Here is a 19,928-nt window from a genome sequence, read left to right as displayed (position 1 = left end):
CAAGAGAGCAAGAAAATGTATTGGTGAAGATCGCGAAGGAACAGATTCGTCAGCAAGAGGGAAAGGCAATCGAGGATAACTGAGATGTGGACTTGGGAATTTAAGAGCGCTATTGCTTGGCTCTTGAGATGATATTAATATACTGAACTTTTGCTTGCGCGAGGCTGTGAAAACAAAAGAAAGAACACGCTATGGGTATGATGTAGCCAACATGATAAATACCAAAACGCCTGCTCAAAAAAACCATGCTGGGTATCCTGGCGCCACCAATTAGAAAAAAATCACTTTTTTTGCTTCTTCATGCCCAACGCCATGCAAGCTATTCCACTGCGCGAGTCTTCCACGCAAGGACAGCTTTGGGCGCGATCGACCAGACCTTCTTCTTGGGCTCCAGATTCGTATCCTCCTCCGCATTATAGCCAACCCACTGCACGCGATACTTGTTCTTCTCTTCCGCTATTATTCTGAGTATTTTGTACATCTGGAATTTCGTCGCTTCACAGCGCCCACCGATGCTGCGCCAGTAGTTGAGGACGATGTCTTGGTAGTATTTCTGAAGATCGATTTCTTCCGCCCAGCCACGAGACCAGGTGTCGGTTGGGCTGAACTTGAATTTTATCCGGAAAGAGACGTCGCTTGTTTTCTTGTTCTGGATATGAGATTCTATTTGGATGTCGTAGGCGCCGATGAAAATCAAATCGTCGTAGTCTTCCGCGATTTTGGTTTGTGAGCGAAAGTTGACACGTTGAAGTGGAGTCAACATACATTCTTCCTCAGGCGTAGCCATGAGAGAAAGATATGGTTCGAGTACTAGGAAGGTAAGTAAAACGGCTTATAAATCAGTCTGAGGGGCGATCTCACCTTTTTTAGACATTACTATTGAGATCGCTGTGTCGCGATGAAAGTTGCGGCAGAATCGGATGAAAAGTTTGCTATCCAAGTAGTGTCGCCAAAAGTAGTTGATTTGAGTTGAGTTGAGAGATAGGTATAACGAGAGGAAGGGGAATAGATATTAGTATAGCCGAGCTGTAGAATCGCGCTATTGGGTAATGACAGAAATGAACAAAGAAGTGTGATGCAGGCGCAGAGTTCTGCCTGTCTGATGAGGTGTCAACAAAGGCGCTTCCGCTGTGTGACTAACCCCGGTCAGAGGCGTTTGGCGGCAGTTTCGGTCACTCTCACATCACTACTCAACATGAATGAGAACTCATGACAACGAACGTGAAGTGAATTTACTTTCCTGGAGAGAAAATGGAGGTAATGGTGAATGCGGGAAATTGGGCAAACATTGTAGTCGTCATTTCGATATTTTCGTTTGGTGTAACGTTGTGAGACAGGCCCTAGCTGTGGTGACCAATCATCCGCACGGGAAATTATTGAGGTTCCGGAATGTGAGGATGGCTGAATTTGAGTCACAGGTTGGGCGGCGTTTACTGAAGTGGCGTCTGATATGTCAGAATTTAGATAGGAGAAGGAGAAAGTGCCAAGTTGTCGGGTGTTCTAGAAGAGAAAGATAGGATCTTTACTTCATTCACCACTCATCTCATTCTGACATATTCGTTTCTCCGTCGCCTTGTCTTATATCTCAAAGACAAAGCTCAAGGCGACGATCTGAGTTTGCTGGCTGGAAACCTATCGACTTTGTATTGGTTTTTGAGGAAACGAGCTGGTAGCACAATCACGGTTTTGTTTTCTCGTAATAAGGTTATTTAATTTATGCCTGATGAAAAATACGAGAGAGGCTTGCTGCAGGAAGAGCGAGCGCCAGTTCCTGGTGAGTTGGATGTCAGCCTGGAACGCGCTTGTCGTTACGTCGCGTCGCGCTATAAGCATCTCGCCATACGAGCAGTCACTCCTTGCTATGCCTAAGGCAGATGCTCACTTTCGCTTTGATAATGACATCATGACTAATCTCCGTTGTTTTCAGTGGATTTTACATTGCTGCCTGCGCAAACCAAAGCATTTCGAAATCTAAACCCGACGAGGGTTGAGATGAAGATTTTGTTTTCAATCTTGGTGTTGCGACATTTAGATGACCTTGTATATCCAGCCAGCAAACCACTCTTTTTATCAATAACAAGAGAAACATTTAATATATTAATAGAGTTAATGTAATATATTTATCCTGAAAATACTTTCTCATTATACATTCCAACGCTTAGCATAGCATCTCAGAAATACAAACACAAACATGTAGGGTAGGCAACGGTAACAAATCCTTATCTTATCCTTATCTCCAGGCCATCCCACCATGACCAGAGAACGATTGATTGGTCAGTGTCAGCATTAGTAATTCTCTCAAGCGCCATCAAAGTTCACCATCTCAACACAATTCGCGATGTGGCTTGGCCCAGTTACAGTGTCGCTCCTCGCAACGATTAGCCATGTCGTTGGCCAGGATCAAAAGCCGTTAACAGATGAAGCCGTGATTAAACCCGCTTTCACTGTCCGCGAACAATCTTCTGACCTCTGCGATGCGGGCGCTCGCCAATTCACCGGGACGGTCAACGTGACGGATGATAAGTCCATGTTCTTCTGTAGGTACACAGGTTTTGATTGAGTTCGGAAACTGATGATGCAAGGGTACTTTGAGAGTCGCAATAATCCAGAGACTGATCCTTTGTTACTATGGATGAGCGGGTAAGCAAACCTTAAACGCCAAGTCAAGCCAAACTAACGCAGGTATCAGCGGACCGGGCGCATCTGGAGAAATGGGATTATTCATGGGCAGTGGTCCCTGTACCGTGAATCCCGATGGGAACTCAACAAAACGAGCTGAATACTCGTGGATCGATCACGCCAACGTCGTTTACATCGAGTATGTCCCGAAACCAGCCTCACCGCTCTGACTGACACTTGATAGTCAACCCGTCGGCGTCGGCTTCTCCAAAATCACAGACCGAAACAAAATCGCCGTTGGTCTCGAACAAGGCGCGAAAGACGTACACACCTTCCTCTCCACATTCTCCCACGACGTATTCTCCAACCTCGCCGGAAAACCTTGGCACATCACTGGTGAATCCATGGGCGGCCACTACGTCACAGGTTACACGAAACATATCGTCTCTCACGAACGCGAGAACGCGAAGCGCGGCATCAAGCCTCGGGTCGAGATCTCATCTGCGATTATCGTGGATGGGTATATTGACGCGACGCAGCAGTTCATGGGATATTATGACTTCTTTTGTGAGGATTGGGCTGGTGATGGAAGGAAATATCCGTTGATGAATCGGACGGCTTGTGAGAATATGCTTGCTGCGATACCGGAGTGCCATAAAATGGGAAGTCAGTGTCGGTACTTTTATGATATAGAGACTTGTCGCGCGGCAAATGAGGTTTGTGAGAAGTCGTTGGGAGAGTACTTTATGGAAGGCGTCGTGCCTGGTGGCTGGGATCCTTATGATAGTGAGTATCCCACTTTTATCGCGTCGTACAGTACGAGTGACACGAAGTGTACTGATATTTGGCAGACAGACACCCGTGTGAGAAGCCTCCTTTGTGCTCGAACATGGACCACGGACCGGAATGGAAGTTCCTGAATCGTCGTTGGGTTCAAGAAAGACTTGGATTCGACCGCTTTCCATTTTACCTTATCGACTTTGATACCAATGAGCGCTGGGATATTGCGCAGAATATCCATATACCTGTTACGCGCGAGTTGACGTGGATTCTTGATGAGACGGATATACGAGTTCTGTTCATCAACGGCAACAACGACATAATCATGTAAGCACTTCCAACGCGCCTCTACTTGACCTGCTCGCTAACCTTTGTAGTAACACCCCCGGACAAATGCGCATGCTAAACCAACAGCGATGGAAGGGACAGGATAACTATCGGGAACTTGGCTACGAAACCTGGCACTACAAGGATGGCGAACTAACGTCTGATGCTGATGGTTGGAATGTGAAGGAGGGAGGCTTCTGGAAGGGGAATGGTCAGTTGAGTTTCTATGCTGTTGATGAAGCGGGACATATGTCTCCTTATCACCAGCCTGAAGCTATTGGCGCGATCGTTCGAGCATGGCTTCGCAATGACTGAAGTCACCCTCGTTCGAAGATCATATCAGAAACTCTCACATAACAATGTTATTCCGCTTATCTAGAGTACCGATCTCGTCTAAAGTCTAGCCTGCTTCGTCACCAACTCTCTTCCCTCCCTATCCGCACTCCTCGCATCCTCAACAATCATATGCGCCGCCTTTTCAGCGATAGCGTAAACAGTAGCTTGGATATGCGCACTGATCTGCAACGGCATAACACTTGCGTCAACAACCCTCAAGCCATGGACGCCATAGACTCGAAGTCTTTCATCAACGACTCCTCCTTCGATGCCAGCACGACCGCCCATGGCGCATGTTCCGACAGGATGCCAATCCGTAATGGTGTTTTGAGTAATCCATTCTCCAAGACGCTTATCATCTTTGATAACGGCGGTGGAAGGGGATGCTGAGGAGCGGATTATGTTTGATAGAGGAGCTGTGTGTACGATCTTATCGACGAATTGAAGACATTGCTTCATAGCCTCCATATCCAGGTTTCCATGGAGGCCCTCGTAGTATTTCGGATCGATGGCGGGTGAATCTTCAGCTGTAGCGTGGTCACTTGGCCGAATGTGAATAGATCCAACGCTGAAAGGATACTGTAAGATCTGCAGCATAGTGCCGTACTTCTTACCCTCTTCACCCTTGAAGTTAGGGTTCCAGTTCCCAAGATCAAAGATATACTCTATCTGACCAAGTTTAGAGTTTCCATCCAATCGTTCACGAAGAATATCTTGCTTGTCCGAGTCAAACACAGATACCTTGTCTGCATCTTCATAAAGACTAGCAAGAGTATTCTTTGGAACAAAATACGCAAAAGGGACGTAGCAAAGAGATACAGGCAGCACCGTCAAAGGGCCATCTGCCTTGGCCGTATACTCCTCTTTCGCAGCAGCACTAAGCTTCTCATCTCTCATAAGATCATCCCGATTAGCGAGCGATGGATCAACCTCAAAGATCGTCGCAAGCACTAGATAACACAAATTAGCTCAGAACGCCGATCACAAAAAACCTTCTCACTCACTAATATGCTCCTGCAGATTCTCCCCCACCTGCGGACTCTCAACCTTGACGCTCACGCCAGCACTACTTAGAACGCTGGGATTTCCTATACCCGAAAGTTCAAGGATCTGCGGGGACTTGACACTCCCGGCTGAGAGGATTACCTCGCGTCTAGCTGAAACATCATACTCGACGCCACCGTACGTGAACCGCACACCAGTGGCTACGAGCGCTTGGTTAATGAGAATCTCGTCAACCGTGGCGTTGGTAAGGATGTGCAGGTTACGCGATCCAGTGGCGTAGTCGATCGAGTAGGATCTTCGCGCGGCGCTCGGCTCAACGGCGTTGACGCATGTCCAAACGCCGACGTTTGAGCCTCCGACGTGGGATGGGTTAGTCTCTACACCAAGCGCATTAAGCGTCTTGTGCCATAACGCGTGCGATGGTGAATACGAGGTTGGGTATGATATGTGAATGGGACCTGAATCACCAAAGGTGTCTGCGTCGTGAGATATCTCAAACTCGCGCTGGAGTTTCTCACTAGGAGGATGGAATGTCTCAGAGCGTTTGAAGAAAGGCCTTTTACATAACGAAAACGATCAGCTTCAGCGTCTCATCCAATAAAACAAGCATAAACTCACAGAAGAGAATCCCAGCCCCAACCTTGATTCCCCAAAGCTTCCCAAGCATCATAATCATCCCTGCTAGCGCGATTCCACGCCATATAGTTCAGGGCGCTTGTGCCGCCGACACACTTCCCCCTCGGCCACGGAAGCGTTCTTCCTCCGAGACCCTCCTGAGGCAGCGTCTCCAAGTGCCAATCGTAGCTACCTCCAAGATTCCTACCATAGTGGCCCGGGATATCAACATCAGGATCATTCTGCACAGGACCTCCTGCTTCGATGACACCGACAGTGTATGAGGCGTCGGCTTCAGCGAGACGCGCTGCCACCGCTAGTCCAGCTGTGCCGCCGCCTATGACGATAAAGTCAAAGACGAGCTGTGTGAACTGGTCAACAGTGCGAAGAGAGGGGTTGAGGCTCATGATTGATGATTAATTTTGTGTGTTATCTTTTTAGTGTAGAATCGTGCGGTGCTACCAAGCAAGTGAGACAGTTATAACGCCTCTTGTGAGAGCGGGAAGATTGCTGAAGATTTCGGAAAAAAGCGCGGAGACGACCCCCGCTGCTAGACGAGCCAATAGCACCCCTACAGTGAGTGAGTGGTTTGGGGGAATGTGCTGATTTCTTGGTACGGGGTAAAGAGATAACAGCGCCAAGCGATTCTGCAGAACGAGATCCGACGTAACCGAGGATCCTGGCTGCTTTCTTTTTTCTTCTTTTTTTTCTTTTTCGCGTGCAAGTACCAGGTTCATGAGGAGGCGTTCTCTGCAGTTACGAGTCTCCTGATGGAATATTCTGTTGGTTGTTAGCTTCCTCTTTGGATACGTAAATGATTGGCTCCTGTAAGAAAACACCAGGATCGAATCCACGAGCCACAATCGTTACACGAGCAATATTAATTAGAAAAGGGTCCTGCAAATGCTAGCTGCGAGTTACTAACCCAAAGAATCACGCAATCCGACAAACTTTTAACCCCCAACGTAACTGTTATCCATCGAAATCTCAACTGCCGTGCGTCCAAGCATTAAAACGTCCCCCCAAAAAGGTCCCTTCTAGATCTTTACAGTACTACGTTAGTGTAAACGGGGCAGATTAGCTTTTAGCCCGTCCACCATCGTATGACAAAAAAACTCTAAGCTTTTGCCCAGCCGGGATCACCCCCCACGGCCCGGGCAGGGGTCGGATGCGGGCCGGGGACACCGGATCCTTGAGGATTTGGACGGTAATTGGATCTGCTAAGACAGAGTTTCGACTGTCTCTTTCTCTTTTCTTTCCCCGGGGAGCGTGGCTGCGCCGTTGTGGGAGCCGATTGTCTCGGACCATACTTACCTTATCAAGCGGTTTGTTCTTTTGCAATATTCGTGTTTTGAGTATTAGGTGCAAGCCACTTCCGGTGGTGGTTTTTCTTCATCTGCCGCGTCTAGCTTGGAGTGAACGGGTAGTGGGAGGGCTACGGAAGTACACTACACGACGGGGGCTTGTTCAACAGGTTGTTGGTGTTAGTTCGTGGCTTTTGAGGCTGTTGGTGGAATCTGTACATACCGAGATCAAGATCGTCACTGTCAATCGACACGCTGTTCCGATTAACTACTGTCTATCACTTCGATCGTCTCCAGCAACTGACTTCCAAATCCATGCTTTTCTGACGTGCCGATCTAAGCGCAACTCTCTGCCAACATCTTCATCCCGGTATGAATGCAAAAAAGAAAAATGCAGGGGAAACGACTAGCCATGCAGACTGCATTCTTCCCCCCTGCCTCTTCGTGTCAAGCTGAGATTATTCCTGCAATTTGGGTTCACGACCATGTTCGTCGTGCCATTTTCCCGCGCCGGCGATAAAGCTTATCGTTTGACAGAAACTCAGGGGTGCTTCGAATCTTGGGAGGACATTTAGGTTCATCTTTCCGGAGCAGCCAACTGTAGCGTTCGTCACTCATTCATTCATTTTATATTTTTCGCTATGGACTTTCTGCACAAGTTGTTGGTTGAGTCTTGGGTTCTATGGGTGTTGGGTCTCTTTGTCGTTGTGTGTCGACTGTAAGCCATCCATCACCATGCGTGGCTTTTTGGGGCGTTTTTACTGACATGTTTGTTCCTGCAGGATATCACGACGCATGAAGCTTAGAAAATGGAGTCGTCTCGCCATTGAAGATTATCTCATGGTCTTTGCCCTCGTATGTTTCATCCATCAAATTCACCAACAAACCGTTGCTAATACTTGGGCTGTAGGTCAACTTTACAGGAGTCGTCGTCTCGATCAACGAAGTCGCCGAGAAAGGCAGTAACTACATGCCCGCTGACGTCGCCGCAAAACTCACCCCCGATGGAAGACAACAAGCTATAATCGGGAGTAAAATGACCTTTGTACTCGAAATATTCGCACTTACTTGTACATGGACCATCAAAGCGTGTCTTTTGTTTCTGTACGCGAGATTGACGCAGGGCACATCGATAAGACAGAAATGGGCAGTACGATTTGTCTCTGCGTTTTGCGCGGTCACATACATCGTTGTTACCTTCATGTTTGTATTTTTTTGGTGTTCGCCTACGCCTGAATATTGGTCCGTTCCTGTTAACCCCAAGAAGAGTGAGTCTTTCGAGAATGGTTTGGGGAGGGATTGAGCTAATTGGTGCAGTGCAATGTGCGACGTATTACAACCATATGATCTTTGCGACGGCTTGCAACATCGCAAGCGACATCATGCTGATCTTATTACCGATCCCAATTGTCATCAACATCAGTCTCCCCAAGAAGCGCAAGATCGGTTTATGCTGCGTTTTTGGCCTCGGTTTGTTCAATGTAAGGTTCTTCTCCAACTCCTCTTGACATGCGCTAATAGTCCAGATCCTCGCCGCCGTCCTCAACCGTTACTACAACTTCAGCAACCCCAACTCCTACGTCTTTCTCTACTGGTACGTTGCAGAAGGCGGCGTCGCCCTCTGGGTCGGAAACCTGCCTCTCTGCTGGCCCGTTCTGCGTCTCGCCATCGGCTCCAAAGGCGATTCCACCGACCCCTCCTCATACCCCAACACTCCATACCGCAACGGTTCATACCCCGAAGGTTCAGCGCGACGGAGAACTCAAGGACTTCACCCGCTGTCAAGCAAACCTTCAATCTGGGCTAAGTTGGAGGATGAGGATGGCGTGCGCACTGACGTTTCGCCAGAGCAGGGAAGCCAGATTGAGCTGGTGGACCAGCATGGACCGGATCTGCTGCAGCGGCCGTACCGCGCTGAAGCGAAAATTAGCAGTGGGACGCAGCAGCATGAGAGGGCTCGTAGCGGACAGATTACAGTTGTTACGAGCGTGGAGGTTAGCACGAAGCAGACATAGACCATTTCTTCAATTGTGTATTACTTAGACTAGCATGAACATGTTACAACGACTTTACTTTTATACGAACATGTTTTATTCCCTCATCGCCAAGTCATTAATCGCCAAGAGTAAAACCGGCATATCTTTAGTGCCCGTAATGGAGATTCAAGACCCCTTCCCTTCCCTCCCGCTCCGCGGCGTAGCCATCACGGTTCCGCTCCAACCGATCCTTACCTCCCCTCTAAACCCATTCCTGCTAGCGCACACGGGGGATGGTTTCATTGCTAAATTAACTACATGGACTAACGGACCTAGACCTTAAAACCCTGGTTGTCAGCTTCAAGCCACAACCAACACCAATACCATGGACCAGTCAAGCATGCATGCATGAGCTTTTTACCGTCAATGAGAGGTCGGTAACGTTCCGTCTCCCATTCCCATCCGTTCGCTCCAACCGAGACAGCTTACATGGGTTCATTATCTGCAAGACAAAAACAAACTCTGTTTGCATTCCCTTTTTCAACTCCTGCAACGCAACCTCTTTACCACACGGACTCTGTGTGCCGTGCATACATTTCCTTTTTCCTCTCCTGTTTAATTTCCACACTGCGGCCATTGACCTCATAATGTCTCTACCAACACACACGGCAGAAGCCACGCATGAGAAGTCAGCGACCGTGAGCTCATCACCCACGGGCGATGAAAGCTCAAACCCCCCTAGCATCTCCCTGTCGTCCTTCCAGAAGCTGAATAATCGCATCGAAGGCCTCGCTGGGCTTGAAGCCCGAGGTATTGAGCGTGTTCTTCCAGAGGAACGACAAGAAGCTTCTAGTGCTGCTGACTTGCAGGTTGCGGTGCTATGGTTCAGTGCGAATCTGTCGCTGAACAACCTGGCGACGGGTCTGTTTGGACCTATGGTCTTTGGCTTGGGATTTCTTGATAGCGCGTTGCTTGCTGTCTTTGGAACGATTCTTGGGGCTTGTTCAACGGCGTACATGGCGACTTGGGGGCCGCAGAGTGGGAATCGTACCATGGTAAGTGTAAATGTATCGGTGGTGATGGTGTTGACTGACACGCTGTGACACAGGTTGTTCTGCGATACTTCATGGGTTACTGGCCATCTAAGCTTCCGACATTCCTCAACATCGTTCTCATGGTCGGATATGCTACCATTGACTGCATTATCGGTGGACAGGTCTTGTCAGCCGTCAGTGGCGGAACCATGACCATCTTGGTTGGCGTCATCGTCGTCGCCATCGTCTCATGGGTCGTCGCCGTCTTTGGCATGAGGATCTTCCATACTTATGAACGGTACGTCTCCATTCATCCATTATGCATGCGCATGTACTGACGCGGCACAGATACGCTTGGATCGCTCAGGTCGTTGTCCTTGCCGTGCTTATCGGCGTTGCAGGGCCCTCCTTCAATGCCGCCGCTAAACCCACTGTCTCTGGCAATGTACTCGCTGCCAGCCGATTGTCGTTCTTCTCCCTCTGTTTCTATGTCCCCAACTCATGGGCTGCTGCTGCTTCTGACTTTTATGTCTACTACCCAGAGCGCACTTCCCGCCTCAAGGTCTTTTTGCTCACTGTCACTGGATTGACAGTGTCGTTTACCCTTGTGTATCTCATTGCTATTGGCCTTGCTACTGGTATTGTTGATAACAAGGCTTGGTCTGATGCCAATGCCATCAGCACCGGTGCTCTCATTGTCGAGGCTTATAGTCCTCTTCATGGCTTTGGCAACTTCTGCTCTGTTATCATCGCCCTTGGTGTCATTGCCAACAGTACTCCATCTTTGTACTCCGCCTCACTTGGATGCCAGGTTCTCGGTCGCTATACTAAGGCTGTTCCACGATGGGCCTGGTCAACCGTCATGTCTGTCATCACTCTCGTCCTCGCTATGGCCGGTCGTGAAAGCCTGTTCGTTGTCTTCCAGAACTTTGTCAGTCTGATGGGTTACTGGGTCATGCTTATGATTTGCATCGTCATGGAGGAACACTGGTTCTTCCGAGGTCGCCAAGGTTTTGACTGGACCGCTTGGGAGGACAAGAACTATCTTCCCATTGGTCTTGCTGCTCTCGCAAGCTTCATCATTGGTTGGGTTGGTGCTATCCTCGGCATGTCCCAGGTTTGGTACATCGGTCCTATTTCTAAAGCTGCTTCTAATGCGGATTTGGGAATGTGGCTGGGTTGCGGATTCGCTATTATTGTCTTCCCTGTCTTGCGATACTTTGAGCTCAAGATTTATAAGCGATAGAGACGTACGCGTATGGGGCATTTGAAAGGGGTAAAATTGTAATTGGATTACTTCAAATCCCATAAATAAATCAATATCAAGACAGTCGTTCTGCCATTCAGTTCGACTACAACCTACAATCTGCCAGAGTTACCCGACTAACCTGAGTCATTTGAGTTGTTGAATCCATTCCCCCAACTCATATTATGTAGTGCATGACGGGTTCATTCTCACCATATCGAAATTAACCAATCGGCTATTACAAAATGACCCTACAGCCTTACTTCATCATCGCTTTACAATGAATCAATCTCGTTTTCCGTCTTGATTGATTGGGCTTCAAGTTTGCGCGCCCCCCTACAGGTCTGACCTTCTGCGACTGAGTGAAACTCGATCTCTCAAACCAGCGACTACTCTCTGACCCCTTCCTGTTTAACTCTTCCTCCAAATGACTTAACATTGGGTATAGAAAAAACACCTGTATGAAGCTTGAAAGTATGAAGTGCCCAGATGCATACTCTCCATGGACATGGTGCTTGAACCCTCTTCTTTACTTCTTGTTCGAATGGAAATATCACGAGATATAAATAAGGCATTATTAAAAATCAGACAATGATTAGTTTTTCGTCGTGTATTTAATGAAGCTTTTCGGCTATAGTAAGAATTACATTGATTGTTGTTTGTCTTAACGCCGAAATATCGCCCCTAAGAAAGGACCAATCATGGTTGACGTTGAAGTTATCGCCGAAGCCCACTTGCGTCACATCTCCGTTGCCATCGGCGTTCAGCTCGGGACTGAACAGGAAATCAGAAGGATCGCAATGCCAAGACTCTAGAGAGCCGCGTATAAATGAGCGTCGAAATGCAATCGCAATTGCTGACTAGATCATTTCCCATCAAAATCTCATCTAATTCATAGCCATGGAGACTCAACGAAATTTCCAAACCCTCAAGGGCAAGGTCGCTATCGTTACAGGCGCTTCTCGAGGCCTTGGTGCTGGCTTTGCTTATGAGCTTGCAAAAAGAGGTGCAAAGGTGAGGAAGCTCTTGAGTGTCGTTAAACAGCATTACTGAGCACGGCAGGTTGTGGCTACATACACTTCTCCAAGCAGCGAAAAGCTAGTGAAGAAGTTGTCTGACAAAATCGCATCACTCGATCCACCATCAGAATGCATTGGTGTCAAAGCAGATCTCAAAAACGAGTCGTCTCCCGCAGAGATCATTCGTCAATCTGTCGCTGCATTTGGTCCTCAAATCGATATCCTAGTCAACAACGCGGGCATGGAAGTCGTCAAATCTCATGCCGACATCACAACATCCGACTTTGACTCAATCTTCTACCTCAACGTCCGCGCCCCTCTTCTGCTCCTCCAAGCAGTAAAACCCTATCTCCCCTCGTCCGGCGGTGGCCGCATCATCAACATTTCATCAGTAGGCGCCCGCTGCGGTTTCAAGAATCTCTCCCTGTACTGCGCTTCCAAAGCAGCTCTTGAAGGACTCACGCGCTCATGGGCAGCTGAGCTGGGAGAAGAGGGACATACAGTGAATGCTGTTAATCCTGGACCAGTGCAGAGCGATTTATTGGACAATATTCCTAAGGAGATTATCGAGATGCAGAAGAAACAGACCGCTGCAGGGAATAGGTTGGGTGAGATTGATGATGTTGCACAGATTGTTGCTTGGTTGGCTTCAGAAGAGAGTCGGTGGATTACAGGGCAAGCTTTATCTGCTAGTGGTGGATTGGAAATGTACTAGCATTTTAGATATTTGGCACTGTAATATGAGTGGAAATTATTGTTGGTGAGGCCGGAAGCTCAGAAACACACTATTGTGACACTTATGCGAAGTACATGCTCCTCGCTTCACCATTCATGCCAATAGCCACCTTTCACAAAACGTCACATCACACGTTGGTAAGTAGCGTGTTTTACTTTTGACGCATGTACTGAACTTATCACCGTGTCGAGGTACATCAGTAACTTTGACATTCTAAAACGACTCCTGCGCAGGTCTCAAGTCCAACTCATGAACCCAAAGCGAACTCGGTTGCTGCGAAAGCCACAAATACGTCTGTCCAACATCTTCAGCCCTCATATGCTTTCCGGTCCTCGTCTCTTCAGTATCCTCATCCGTAATCCTTCCATTCGCAATAGCATGAACGCACTGAATGCCAAACTTGCTATGCTCCTTCGCAATAGCCTGCGCAACCATTCTAGCAGAGGCGCGAGTCGCTCCGTAAGCTGCGTAGCCAGTGTTTGTACGCATAGCTCCCAGTGTGCCAGTGAAAATAATAGTACCCTTCTTGGCACCGTTTGTATCGGCAAGAAGGGTCTGGCCGCCGTTTTGCTCGTACATGAGCTTGAGAGCTTCTTGGGCGAAGACTACTGCGCCGGTGGTGTATACCTGCATGCTTTCGTTGAACTCCTCGGGCGTTTCTTCAAGGAAAGGCTTCTTGCTGGCGTGCTTGACGTGATAAATTGCCAGCTTGAGCTTGAGATCCTTGAAGTCTTCATGGTTGGCGATGTCTTTGAACGCCTGGCGTAGGTTTTCCGGCTGAGTGTCTGTAGGGAAAGAATGAAGAACCCCGTTGGTTTCTTTGCGGAGTGAGTCGCGCAGACTGTTGAGGTTATCGGCGTTGCGGGCCAAGATGGCGACGGCGAGGTTACCGCCGTCTTGACGGGCGAGAACACGGGCGATGCCGCGACCGCTTGTTGGACCGGCGCCAATGATGATTGCAAGACCTGAAGGTGCCATTTTACTATAAGAAGATGATTTTGATCAAAGTTTTATGGCAAGCCAGAATTCTCCTAGTTGTTTATATAAATATCCGGTCGAATACGTCATGCCGTTACAGTACTTTGATGATGACCCTCCCGGCCGTTAAGTCCGAAACTGATCAGGTAAGGATCTCCACAAGGGAACGTCAATCAGGTGTATTCTTGAAAATAATTGGATCTTGACAAAATTCGATACGGCCTATTCTTGAAACACTTGGCCCTTGAGACACGCATATTTCCTGTGTTGAGGATGGTCATGCATTGCAAGACGCCGTTATTCGCGCATCTCTCAGCGACAACGTCTGTCATGAGATTCCTTCGAATTCCCTTTCCGTGATAGCTTCCTGATCACTACTTTAGAGAAGATAAGTATCAGGCCTGTTTTCATCCAGCTCAAGGCCCTTCTTCATCCTCTCTCGTCGGTCAAGAACCCAGTTCAGCCATCTCGTCATCTTCATCGCATTGCGATCCCGGAAACCCACATCGTATTGCCATCTCGAGATATCACAGTTTTGCAGAACCTCATTCATCTGTATCTTCTTCCACTCCTGCCCGTTGACCTTGAATATGATGCTTTCTGTGATATGTTCGTGCAGCTCCAAACAATATTCAATGGTATAACGGGTCGCACTGAAAACGTAGTCCAACTCATTGGTCATGTAACTGATGAGTCGCTTCTCCGGTACCCGCTCGTCCCTGGAGCGGATGCGACTCTGGTACAGCCAAACAGGATTCTCGTTGTCCCTGCACTCAAGCTTGGTGTGAGCGGCGCCGTCCGTTGGAGCGACAACATCCACTTCGATTTCATTGATGATGAAGCAGGAGTTATCCAGGCGGCCGAGGTATCCAGGCCCATATTCTATCAAGCCTATGAGAAGGTCGTAAAACGCCCAAACTGCGGGCTCCGGTCCTCCACAGCCACCTAGGAAGATCAAGCTGTCCTTAAAGCGATCGTCAAGGTCGTCGGTTGGGTCGAAGATACGAATTGTAGATGTGACTTTGTCGATGTATCTTGATGTCGGCCGCTTCGTAAAATCCCATGTAGTCCAGAGGCCATAGTTCTTGACAAACATGATATCGACATGGTAGTTGTTTGGGAGACGAGTGGCAACATCCTGAACCTCGGCGTGAAACTGCTTACTGACCAGAAGCAAGCTCAGAGCTTTGTTCTTGGGTGCCTGTTCCCAGACGCCCGTAGGACGCCAGTAACGGTCTTGAGGATGGTGAGCTCGTCGATATCGGCCATGTTGGCTCTCTGAGGGACTCGATGGTGCAACCGGAGCCGTTAGAGCTAACTCAAATATGTTTTGCCGTAGCTCTACGGGGATATCTTGTAGCTTCATGGCTGATGGATTGCTGATCATGTATTGTGGCGGATTGCAGATGTCGAACGCTTGCAGAATGTGGTTGCAGACGGTGTAAGCAGCACCCCGCCTTGTCGGTGTCAGCCTGCTGATGCTGCTACACATTTTTGTAGCCGGGAAGGCAACCCTTATATAATCGCAAATTGGTAAGTCACTCGGCAAGAAAATGACTTCTCTACATGACGTATCAAGGTTTTATGCATAGTTGAAGCTGGTTGGCTGTGTCAAAACTCTCAAAGATTACACTTTGTTCCATTTCAAATATTCAGGGTATATTGGCTGGCCATCAGGTTAAGCTTCATGCTGTAAACACGGGTGTATGGCGACACCATATCTTGTTTCATCAGCTTCTCCTCAAAAGATTCCGCGATGGCCAACAGAACAGCCAATAAAAGCAGTCTGAAGCAGGTTCTCAATAAATCCAGATGACACTCTCTTAATCACAAAAACTCGTGCCTAGGCCCGGGGACTAAGAAAACATCCGACCTTGATATAGGATGTTAAGATAAACTAAATAAAGGGAATCCAAAGATTATGCTAAATTACCTAAGTCTTCCCATCACTCAAGATCAAGGCCCTGAGTTTTCTTGCCTCCCCTAGCTAGACTCTCGATGCTCGGGAACTTATTAGAGAGTTCCCATCTGGCCATCCTGCTTACCTCCCATAGTAGCCCTCATAAGCCAGAGCGACAGCTGTGAGACCAGCTGAGAATGCCTCCCACGTTGCAATTACTCTCCAAGCAGGTCCTTGCACCCAAAAGATTCTGGCTGAAATGAATCGCGCCAGGGTGAGGGCAAAGAAGCCTCGATTCTCTTGATAGGCAGCCAGCATGTAATAGATGCCGATTCCGATGATGGCGACTGAAAAGCCGTTGAGTGCGGGGAGGGCAGACTCTGGCAATTGCTTTGCGGTGAGGCCCTTGCGCGGGGAGATGAGATTGCTGACGCCGTGGTTGAAGGCGCTGAGGCCGAAGATGAAGATTGTTATGGCGGTGATTGAGGGCATTTTGGAGGCGTTATAATTAATCGACCTTGGTAACAAAATGACTAACGTTGGGACAATATATGGTCGGACTACTTGATAACAGAATTTGGTGAGAACACATCTCAACATTTGTTGCCATGCAGATCAGATGTGCGAAGTTTACTAGGGCTTACATGAAAATGCAACTCGCCAGTTGCATAGGTGAGTGTCATGGCGTTTTCTAGTCACTCTGATTGAACAATGGACCTTTGCGTGATAACAACATGAGATTATCATTAAATCGAGTAGCTTCTCATCAAAATGCCGGTCATAAGATTCAGCCGAGCCATTCTTCCGTCACAACAACACAAAGGAGAGGGACATGCCAGAGGTAGCTGACATACTCAGTGATTTGCTATCAATATCTAACCATGCTGCATCATTTTAAATACTAGCAACGGCCACCTTGGCAACAAGACCAAGGATACCAGCAGCAGTGATCACATCGTCAGATCTCTTGAATCCCTCCTCAATAGGCAAGCGTTCCTCCTCTGCAAAACGTCAGCTTCATATCAATTTACTGGACAGGTTCACTTACGGAACAATGTTTTGACCCACTCTGTCTTGGCATTTCCATCGTTCAAATTTCCAAAGACAGACAGGTAGAGCGCAGTCTCGATGAAGCTGAACTGCTGAAGATCGGCAGGTAGGGAGAACTCGGGGTTGGCAGCTTCAGCGGCTTTGAGGCGCTCTTTGCGAGCCTTGGCGGCGGTCGCGATGGAGATGGTTGGCTCGGTGAAGTGAGAGGCTGTGGAGGCCCAGATGGTCTCGTTGAAGCTGTGGTTATCGCCGAAGAAGATGTCGGCGCGGCTCAGACTGCCGTCGTGCTCGATAACTAGTTCAATTAGCTTGTAACGTCGTGATATACGTAAGGATACGCACCTCCATGCTTGTTCAGGTCATCGAGGTTGAAAGTGCCATTGTTCCCAGTGGTGAGAGCCTTTTGGCCGACGAGAGCTGTCGCAGCTGGATCGAGGTTGATGGCGTCGGTGAAGGCGACGATCAGATCCTCAAGCGAGATATGGAGGCCGTCGCGAGGCAGATATCCGTGATTGGCGACTGCATTCACCATGGGGCAAGGGCTTCGGCCTGTAATTATTAGTCACGGCCTAATCATCGGTATGATAAAACTTACGATCAGACGCCGTAGGTGCGCGCCACTCATTGCTGGCGCTAACAGCCAGAGCTGCAGAGCAAAAGAAGGCAACGTTAAAAAGCATCGTGATTTCTTCCAACAAAGCTCAAAGGATACAGAACCAAAATCACAAGCAAGGACAGTCTCCTTACGACATTTTATCAACATCTTCCCCTGAGCGACGATCATCTTTCACATTCTATTTTAGCTCCCTCCAATTTGTCGCGGTCAATGCCGAGGCTCACGGACGACTTGCAGAAACAGGACGAAGCCGTTATTTTGGAGTCGCGAGATTGGTGCAAAATCGCCGCGCGACTCGGACGAAAGATGCAGGTCCGGAGATGAACCAATAGTAGCGATTGTAATTACCATCTTAAAACGCCATGTTAATGCTTGGACCCCTTGGTTGTGGAGATGATGAGGGTCCGGGTGGTGAACCGAGCCTAGGGTGAATTACTTGGAAAGGCAGCTCGTGGTGCCCTGTAGATATTTACGGGTTTTATAAGGTTAAGATGGGAATTGTTCCGATAGAGTTTCGGCTTCTATGTCCAATCCAGCCTTTGAAGATAGGTTAGCGGAAAGATGCTTATTTTTGTTCAGAGGCAAGCAAGGGGAGGCTAGAAAACTTGGGACTTTATCCTAAATGACAAAAAGACTTAGGTAAATTTAGTACAGATTTAGTAAAGCTTACATTAGGTATTTTTGACCCTTTGATTTAATATCAGAGGGTTTCTTGCTCCTTAGGGGCAAGTTACTCACCGCGACTATCTTATCGGGAGCTATGATTTCGTCATAGAACGACTGGAGGTAGTGAAAGAGGGATGATCTGATAAAGGCATTTGAAGACATCTGCTCAATCCGAAATTGAACTAGATGCTGGGATAGAGTAAAAGCCAAATTGATGACATAACTATGCGTATTGTGTCTTGAAGTGATCCTTGAATGGGGTTGTCATGGGCCACTTGCGCTGGTACTGGGCCACCCAAAGTCCAGCCTACATAAATAATTACTCAATTGCCAGCAACAGCTTCCAAAATCTCCATAACCTCGTCCGTCTTCGTAATTGGATAAGCATTCGTCTTGATCCAAATATCATTAAGACTATTCTCAGCCAAACCAGGGAAATGCTCAGACGTAACACCAACATCCTTCAAAGTCCGTGGCATTTCTAATTCCCGAATGATCAGATCAAGAATATCCCCAAGATCAACACCTTCCTCCGAAACCTTCTTCTCAGCCAGTAGAGATTTTACAGTGTCCTGCTTTAACAGAATGTCCACTGTACGTTTCTGACGATCGTTGTTGGCGTTCTTGCGGGCGTTGAACATGCAGACTGCTGGTAGGAGGATGCAGCTCGTCTCGCCGTGGCCGACGTTTAAGGGTCCAAGCTGATGGCCTATCGCGTGGCTTGCGCCGAGAGGTACACCTGAAGAAACAGCGCGCATGGCTTCGACGACGCCGGTTTGACAAAGATGGCGGGCGTTGAGATCCTGAGAGTCATGCTTGCATCGTAGAAGCCCAGAGATTAACTTCTCTAGACCTCTGGCTGCCCATGCATCACCATCATCGTTACTCTGCAATGAGCATAGAGTCTCAACGCAATGGTCAACGGAACGGATACCGGTGCTGAGCCAGATCTTTTGTGGTGTCATGGTTGTTAACTGCGGGTCTTGTATGACCAAGTCGGGATCAACGTTTGGCTCAAAGGTGTGTTTGGCTTTGCTCTTTGAGTCTGTCGCTCCGGCTATGGCCTGGTATTCACCACCAGAAAGCGAAGTCGGGATGCAGATCAACGGAATCGTAGGTTTGTGCAAATCCTCCCGTTTGTGAGGGTTGTGCGACTTGCCGCCCCAGAGCGTACCGACCTCCTCTTCGGTCCAAGTATCATTTGCAATAGCGAACCGCACGAGCTTGGCTCCGTCGGTGATACTTCCTGCACCCAAAGTTACGATGCAGTCGATGTTGAGGGGCTTGACTTCAGCCAAGATGTCCACGATTTCCGGAATCGGCGTATGCGGTGAGATGCCGATATGAACGCCAGCAATGCGATCTCCCAGGGCAGATTTGAGGTCCTCAACGTAGGAAGTGTTCTTCGACAACGAGCGAGATGCTATGATGAAAACCCGTGAGCTTTTGAACCTGTCTTGGATCTGTTTGAGACATATTTCTTGAAATGGCTGGCCAAAGCTGATCAACGGCGTAGGCTTGTTATCAAAAGCCTGATGTGTCGTCTCATTGGTGTACCAAGAAGCCATAATTGTTGGTGCGATAGTTGTTTATGCTATGTTAGAGATGAGAGACACGCCTTTTAATTATTTCAAGTGAAGTCATGACGTTATCCCGGTGGAGCCGGCTAAAGCCATCATGCTGCTATCTCCGTGTCATCAATATGTCGTACTGTCCAGACT

General features: G+C 48.3%; 10 protein-coding genes across 10 annotated transcripts; 4 read left to right on the top strand and 6 right to left on the bottom strand.

Annotated features, from left to right (window-relative positions):
* Positions 1-92: 92 nt before the first annotated feature.
* FOBCDRAFT_191243 (uncharacterized protein) lies at positions 93-1,292 on the bottom strand. The gene is made up of 2 exons (XM_031191708.3): positions 862-1,292; positions 93-810 (listed from the first exon to the last, which is right to left on the bottom strand). Exons 1-2 carry the CDS (start codon positions 872-874, stop codon positions 320-322), a joined length of 504 nt encoding a protein of 167 aa, XP_031032939.2. The 5' UTR covers positions 875-1,292; the 3' UTR covers positions 93-319.
* A 1,025-nt stretch (positions 1,293-2,317) lies between these two features.
* On the top strand, positions 2,318-4,080 carry FOBCDRAFT_10388 (Alpha/Beta hydrolase protein). The gene is made up of 6 exons (XM_031191707.3): positions 2,318-2,537; positions 2,583-2,640; positions 2,690-2,818; positions 2,864-3,405; positions 3,471-3,726; positions 3,777-4,080. Exons 1-6 carry the CDS (start codon positions 2,339-2,341, stop codon positions 4,039-4,041), a joined length of 1,449 nt encoding a protein of 482 aa, XP_031032938.2. The 5' UTR covers positions 2,318-2,338; the 3' UTR covers positions 4,042-4,080.
* Positions 4,081-4,119: 39 nt separating this feature from the next.
* FOBCDRAFT_244530 (uncharacterized protein) lies at positions 4,120-6,089 on the bottom strand (the record flags this gene model as incomplete). Its single annotated transcript, XM_031191706.2, has 3 exons — positions 4,120-5,012; positions 5,067-5,623; positions 5,686-6,089. 3 exons carry the CDS (start codon positions 6,087-6,089, stop codon positions 4,120-4,122), a joined length of 1,854 nt encoding a protein of 617 aa, XP_031032937.2.
* A 1,255-nt stretch (positions 6,090-7,344) lies between these two features.
* Positions 7,345-9,087, top strand: FOBCDRAFT_232846 (uncharacterized protein). Its single transcript, XM_059609907.1, has 5 exons — positions 7,345-7,704; positions 7,769-7,841; positions 7,897-8,254; positions 8,304-8,467; positions 8,513-9,087. Exons 1-5 carry the CDS (start codon positions 7,628-7,630, stop codon positions 8,999-9,001), a joined length of 1,161 nt encoding a protein of 386 aa, XP_059467969.1. The 5' UTR covers positions 7,345-7,627; the 3' UTR covers positions 9,002-9,087.
* Positions 9,088-9,609: 522 nt separating this feature from the next.
* On the top strand, positions 9,610-11,242 carry FOBCDRAFT_280554 (permease for cytosine/purines, uracil, thiamine, allantoin-domain-containing protein; the record flags this gene model as incomplete). The annotated part of the gene is made up of 3 exons (XM_059611584.1): positions 9,610-10,017; positions 10,071-10,294; positions 10,345-11,242. 3 exons carry the CDS (start codon positions 9,610-9,612, stop codon positions 11,240-11,242), a joined length of 1,530 nt encoding a protein of 509 aa, XP_059467968.1.
* A 781-nt stretch (positions 11,243-12,023) lies between these two features.
* Positions 12,024-13,026, top strand: FOBCDRAFT_232842 (uncharacterized protein). The gene is made up of 2 exons (XM_031191703.3): positions 12,024-12,256; positions 12,305-13,026. The coding sequence occupies exons 1-2, from the start codon at positions 12,143-12,145 to the stop codon at positions 12,974-12,976; spliced, it is 786 nt and encodes a 261-aa protein (XP_031032934.2). The 5' UTR covers positions 12,024-12,142; the 3' UTR covers positions 12,977-13,026.
* A 70-nt stretch (positions 13,027-13,096) lies between these two features.
* Positions 13,097-14,068, bottom strand: FOBCDRAFT_232840 (uncharacterized protein). Its single transcript, XM_031191702.3, has one exon. The coding sequence runs from the start codon at positions 13,973-13,975 to the stop codon at positions 13,211-13,213; it is 765 nt and encodes a 254-aa protein (XP_031032933.2). The 5' UTR covers positions 13,976-14,068; the 3' UTR covers positions 13,097-13,210.
* Positions 14,069-14,354: 286 nt separating this feature from the next.
* Positions 14,355-16,445, bottom strand: FOBCDRAFT_323822 (uncharacterized protein; the record flags this gene model as incomplete). Its single annotated transcript, XM_054707187.2, has 2 exons — positions 16,021-16,445; positions 14,355-15,432 (listed from the first exon to the last, which is right to left on the bottom strand). Exons 1-2 carry the CDS (start codon positions 16,365-16,367, stop codon positions 14,355-14,357), a joined length of 1,425 nt encoding a protein of 474 aa, XP_054563162.2. The 5' UTR covers positions 16,368-16,445.
* A 163-nt stretch (positions 16,446-16,608) lies between these two features.
* FOBCDRAFT_232837 (Chloroperoxidase) lies at positions 16,609-17,739 on the bottom strand. Its single transcript, XM_031191699.3, has 4 exons — positions 17,521-17,739; positions 17,268-17,474; positions 16,924-17,220; positions 16,609-16,876 (listed from the first exon to the last, which is right to left on the bottom strand). The coding sequence occupies exons 1-4, from the start codon at positions 17,603-17,605 to the stop codon at positions 16,770-16,772; spliced, it is 696 nt and encodes a 231-aa protein (XP_031032930.2). The 5' UTR covers positions 17,606-17,739; the 3' UTR covers positions 16,609-16,769.
* A 660-nt stretch (positions 17,740-18,399) lies between these two features.
* On the bottom strand, positions 18,400-19,798 carry FOBCDRAFT_232836 (uncharacterized protein). Its single transcript, XM_031191698.3, has one exon. It carries the CDS (start codon positions 19,773-19,775, stop codon positions 18,531-18,533), a length of 1,245 nt encoding a protein of 414 aa, XP_031032929.2. The 5' UTR covers positions 19,776-19,798; the 3' UTR covers positions 18,400-18,530.
* Between the last annotated feature and the right edge of the window lie 130 nt (positions 19,799-19,928).

The sequence above is a fragment of the Fusarium oxysporum genome, chromosome X, assembly GCF_013085055.1.
Source record: "Fusarium oxysporum Fo47 chromosome X, complete sequence".
NCBI lineage: Eukaryota > Fungi > Ascomycota > Sordariomycetes > Hypocreales > Nectriaceae > Fusarium > Fusarium oxysporum.
The sequence above is the reverse complement of the archived record's forward strand: the minus strand, read 5'-3'. Positions and strand labels throughout refer to the sequence as shown.

Bases quoted from the DNA above. Each gene is read 5' to 3' on its own strand.
- FOBCDRAFT_10388 (XM_031191707.3), top strand. From the start codon at position 2,339: ATGTGGCTTGGCCCAGTTACAGTGTCGCTCCTCGCAACGATTAGCCAT. The intron at 3,406-3,470 runs GTGAGTATCCCA...GATATTTGGCAG, and splicing joins TGGCTGGGATCCTTATGATA to ACAGACACCCGTGTGAGAAG. The intron at 3,727-3,776 runs GTAAGCACTTCC...TAACCTTTGTAG, and splicing joins GGCAACAACGACATAATCAT to TAACACCCCCGGACAAATGC.
- FOBCDRAFT_232846 (XM_059609907.1), top strand. From the start codon at position 7,628: ATGGACTTTCTGCACAAGTTGTTGGTTGAGTCTTGGGTTCTATGGGTG. The intron at 7,705-7,768 runs GTAAGCCATCCA...TTGTTCCTGCAG, and splicing joins TTTGTCGTTGTGTGTCGACT to GATATCACGACGCATGAAGC. The intron at 8,468-8,512 runs GTAAGGTTCTTC...CTAATAGTCCAG, and splicing joins TTGGCCTCGGTTTGTTCAAT to ATCCTCGCCGCCGTCCTCAA.
- FOBCDRAFT_232842 (XM_031191703.3), top strand. From the start codon at position 12,143: ATGGAGACTCAACGAAATTTCCAAACCCTCAAGGGCAAGGTCGCTATC. The intron at 12,257-12,304 runs GTGAGGAAGCTC...TGAGCACGGCAG, and splicing joins TTGCAAAAAGAGGTGCAAAG to GTTGTGGCTACATACACTTC.
- FOBCDRAFT_232840 (XM_031191702.3), bottom strand. From the start codon at position 13,975: ATGGCACCTTCAGGTCTTGCAATCATCATTGGCGCCGGTCCAACAAGC.
- FOBCDRAFT_232837 (XM_031191699.3), bottom strand. From the start codon at position 17,605: ATGCTTTTTAACGTTGCCTTCTTTTGCTCTGCAGCTCTGGCTGTTAGC. The intron at 17,221-17,267 runs GTGCGTATCCTT...TAATTGAACTAG, and splicing joins TGACCTGAACAAGCATGGAG to TTATCGAGCACGACGGCAGT. The intron at 16,877-16,923 runs GTAAGTGAACCT...GACGTTTTGCAG, and splicing joins GTGGGTCAAAACATTGTTCC to AGGAGGAACGCTTGCCTATT.
- FOBCDRAFT_232836 (XM_031191698.3), bottom strand. From the start codon at position 19,775: ATGGCTTCTTGGTACACCAATGAGACGACACATCAGGCTTTTGATAAC.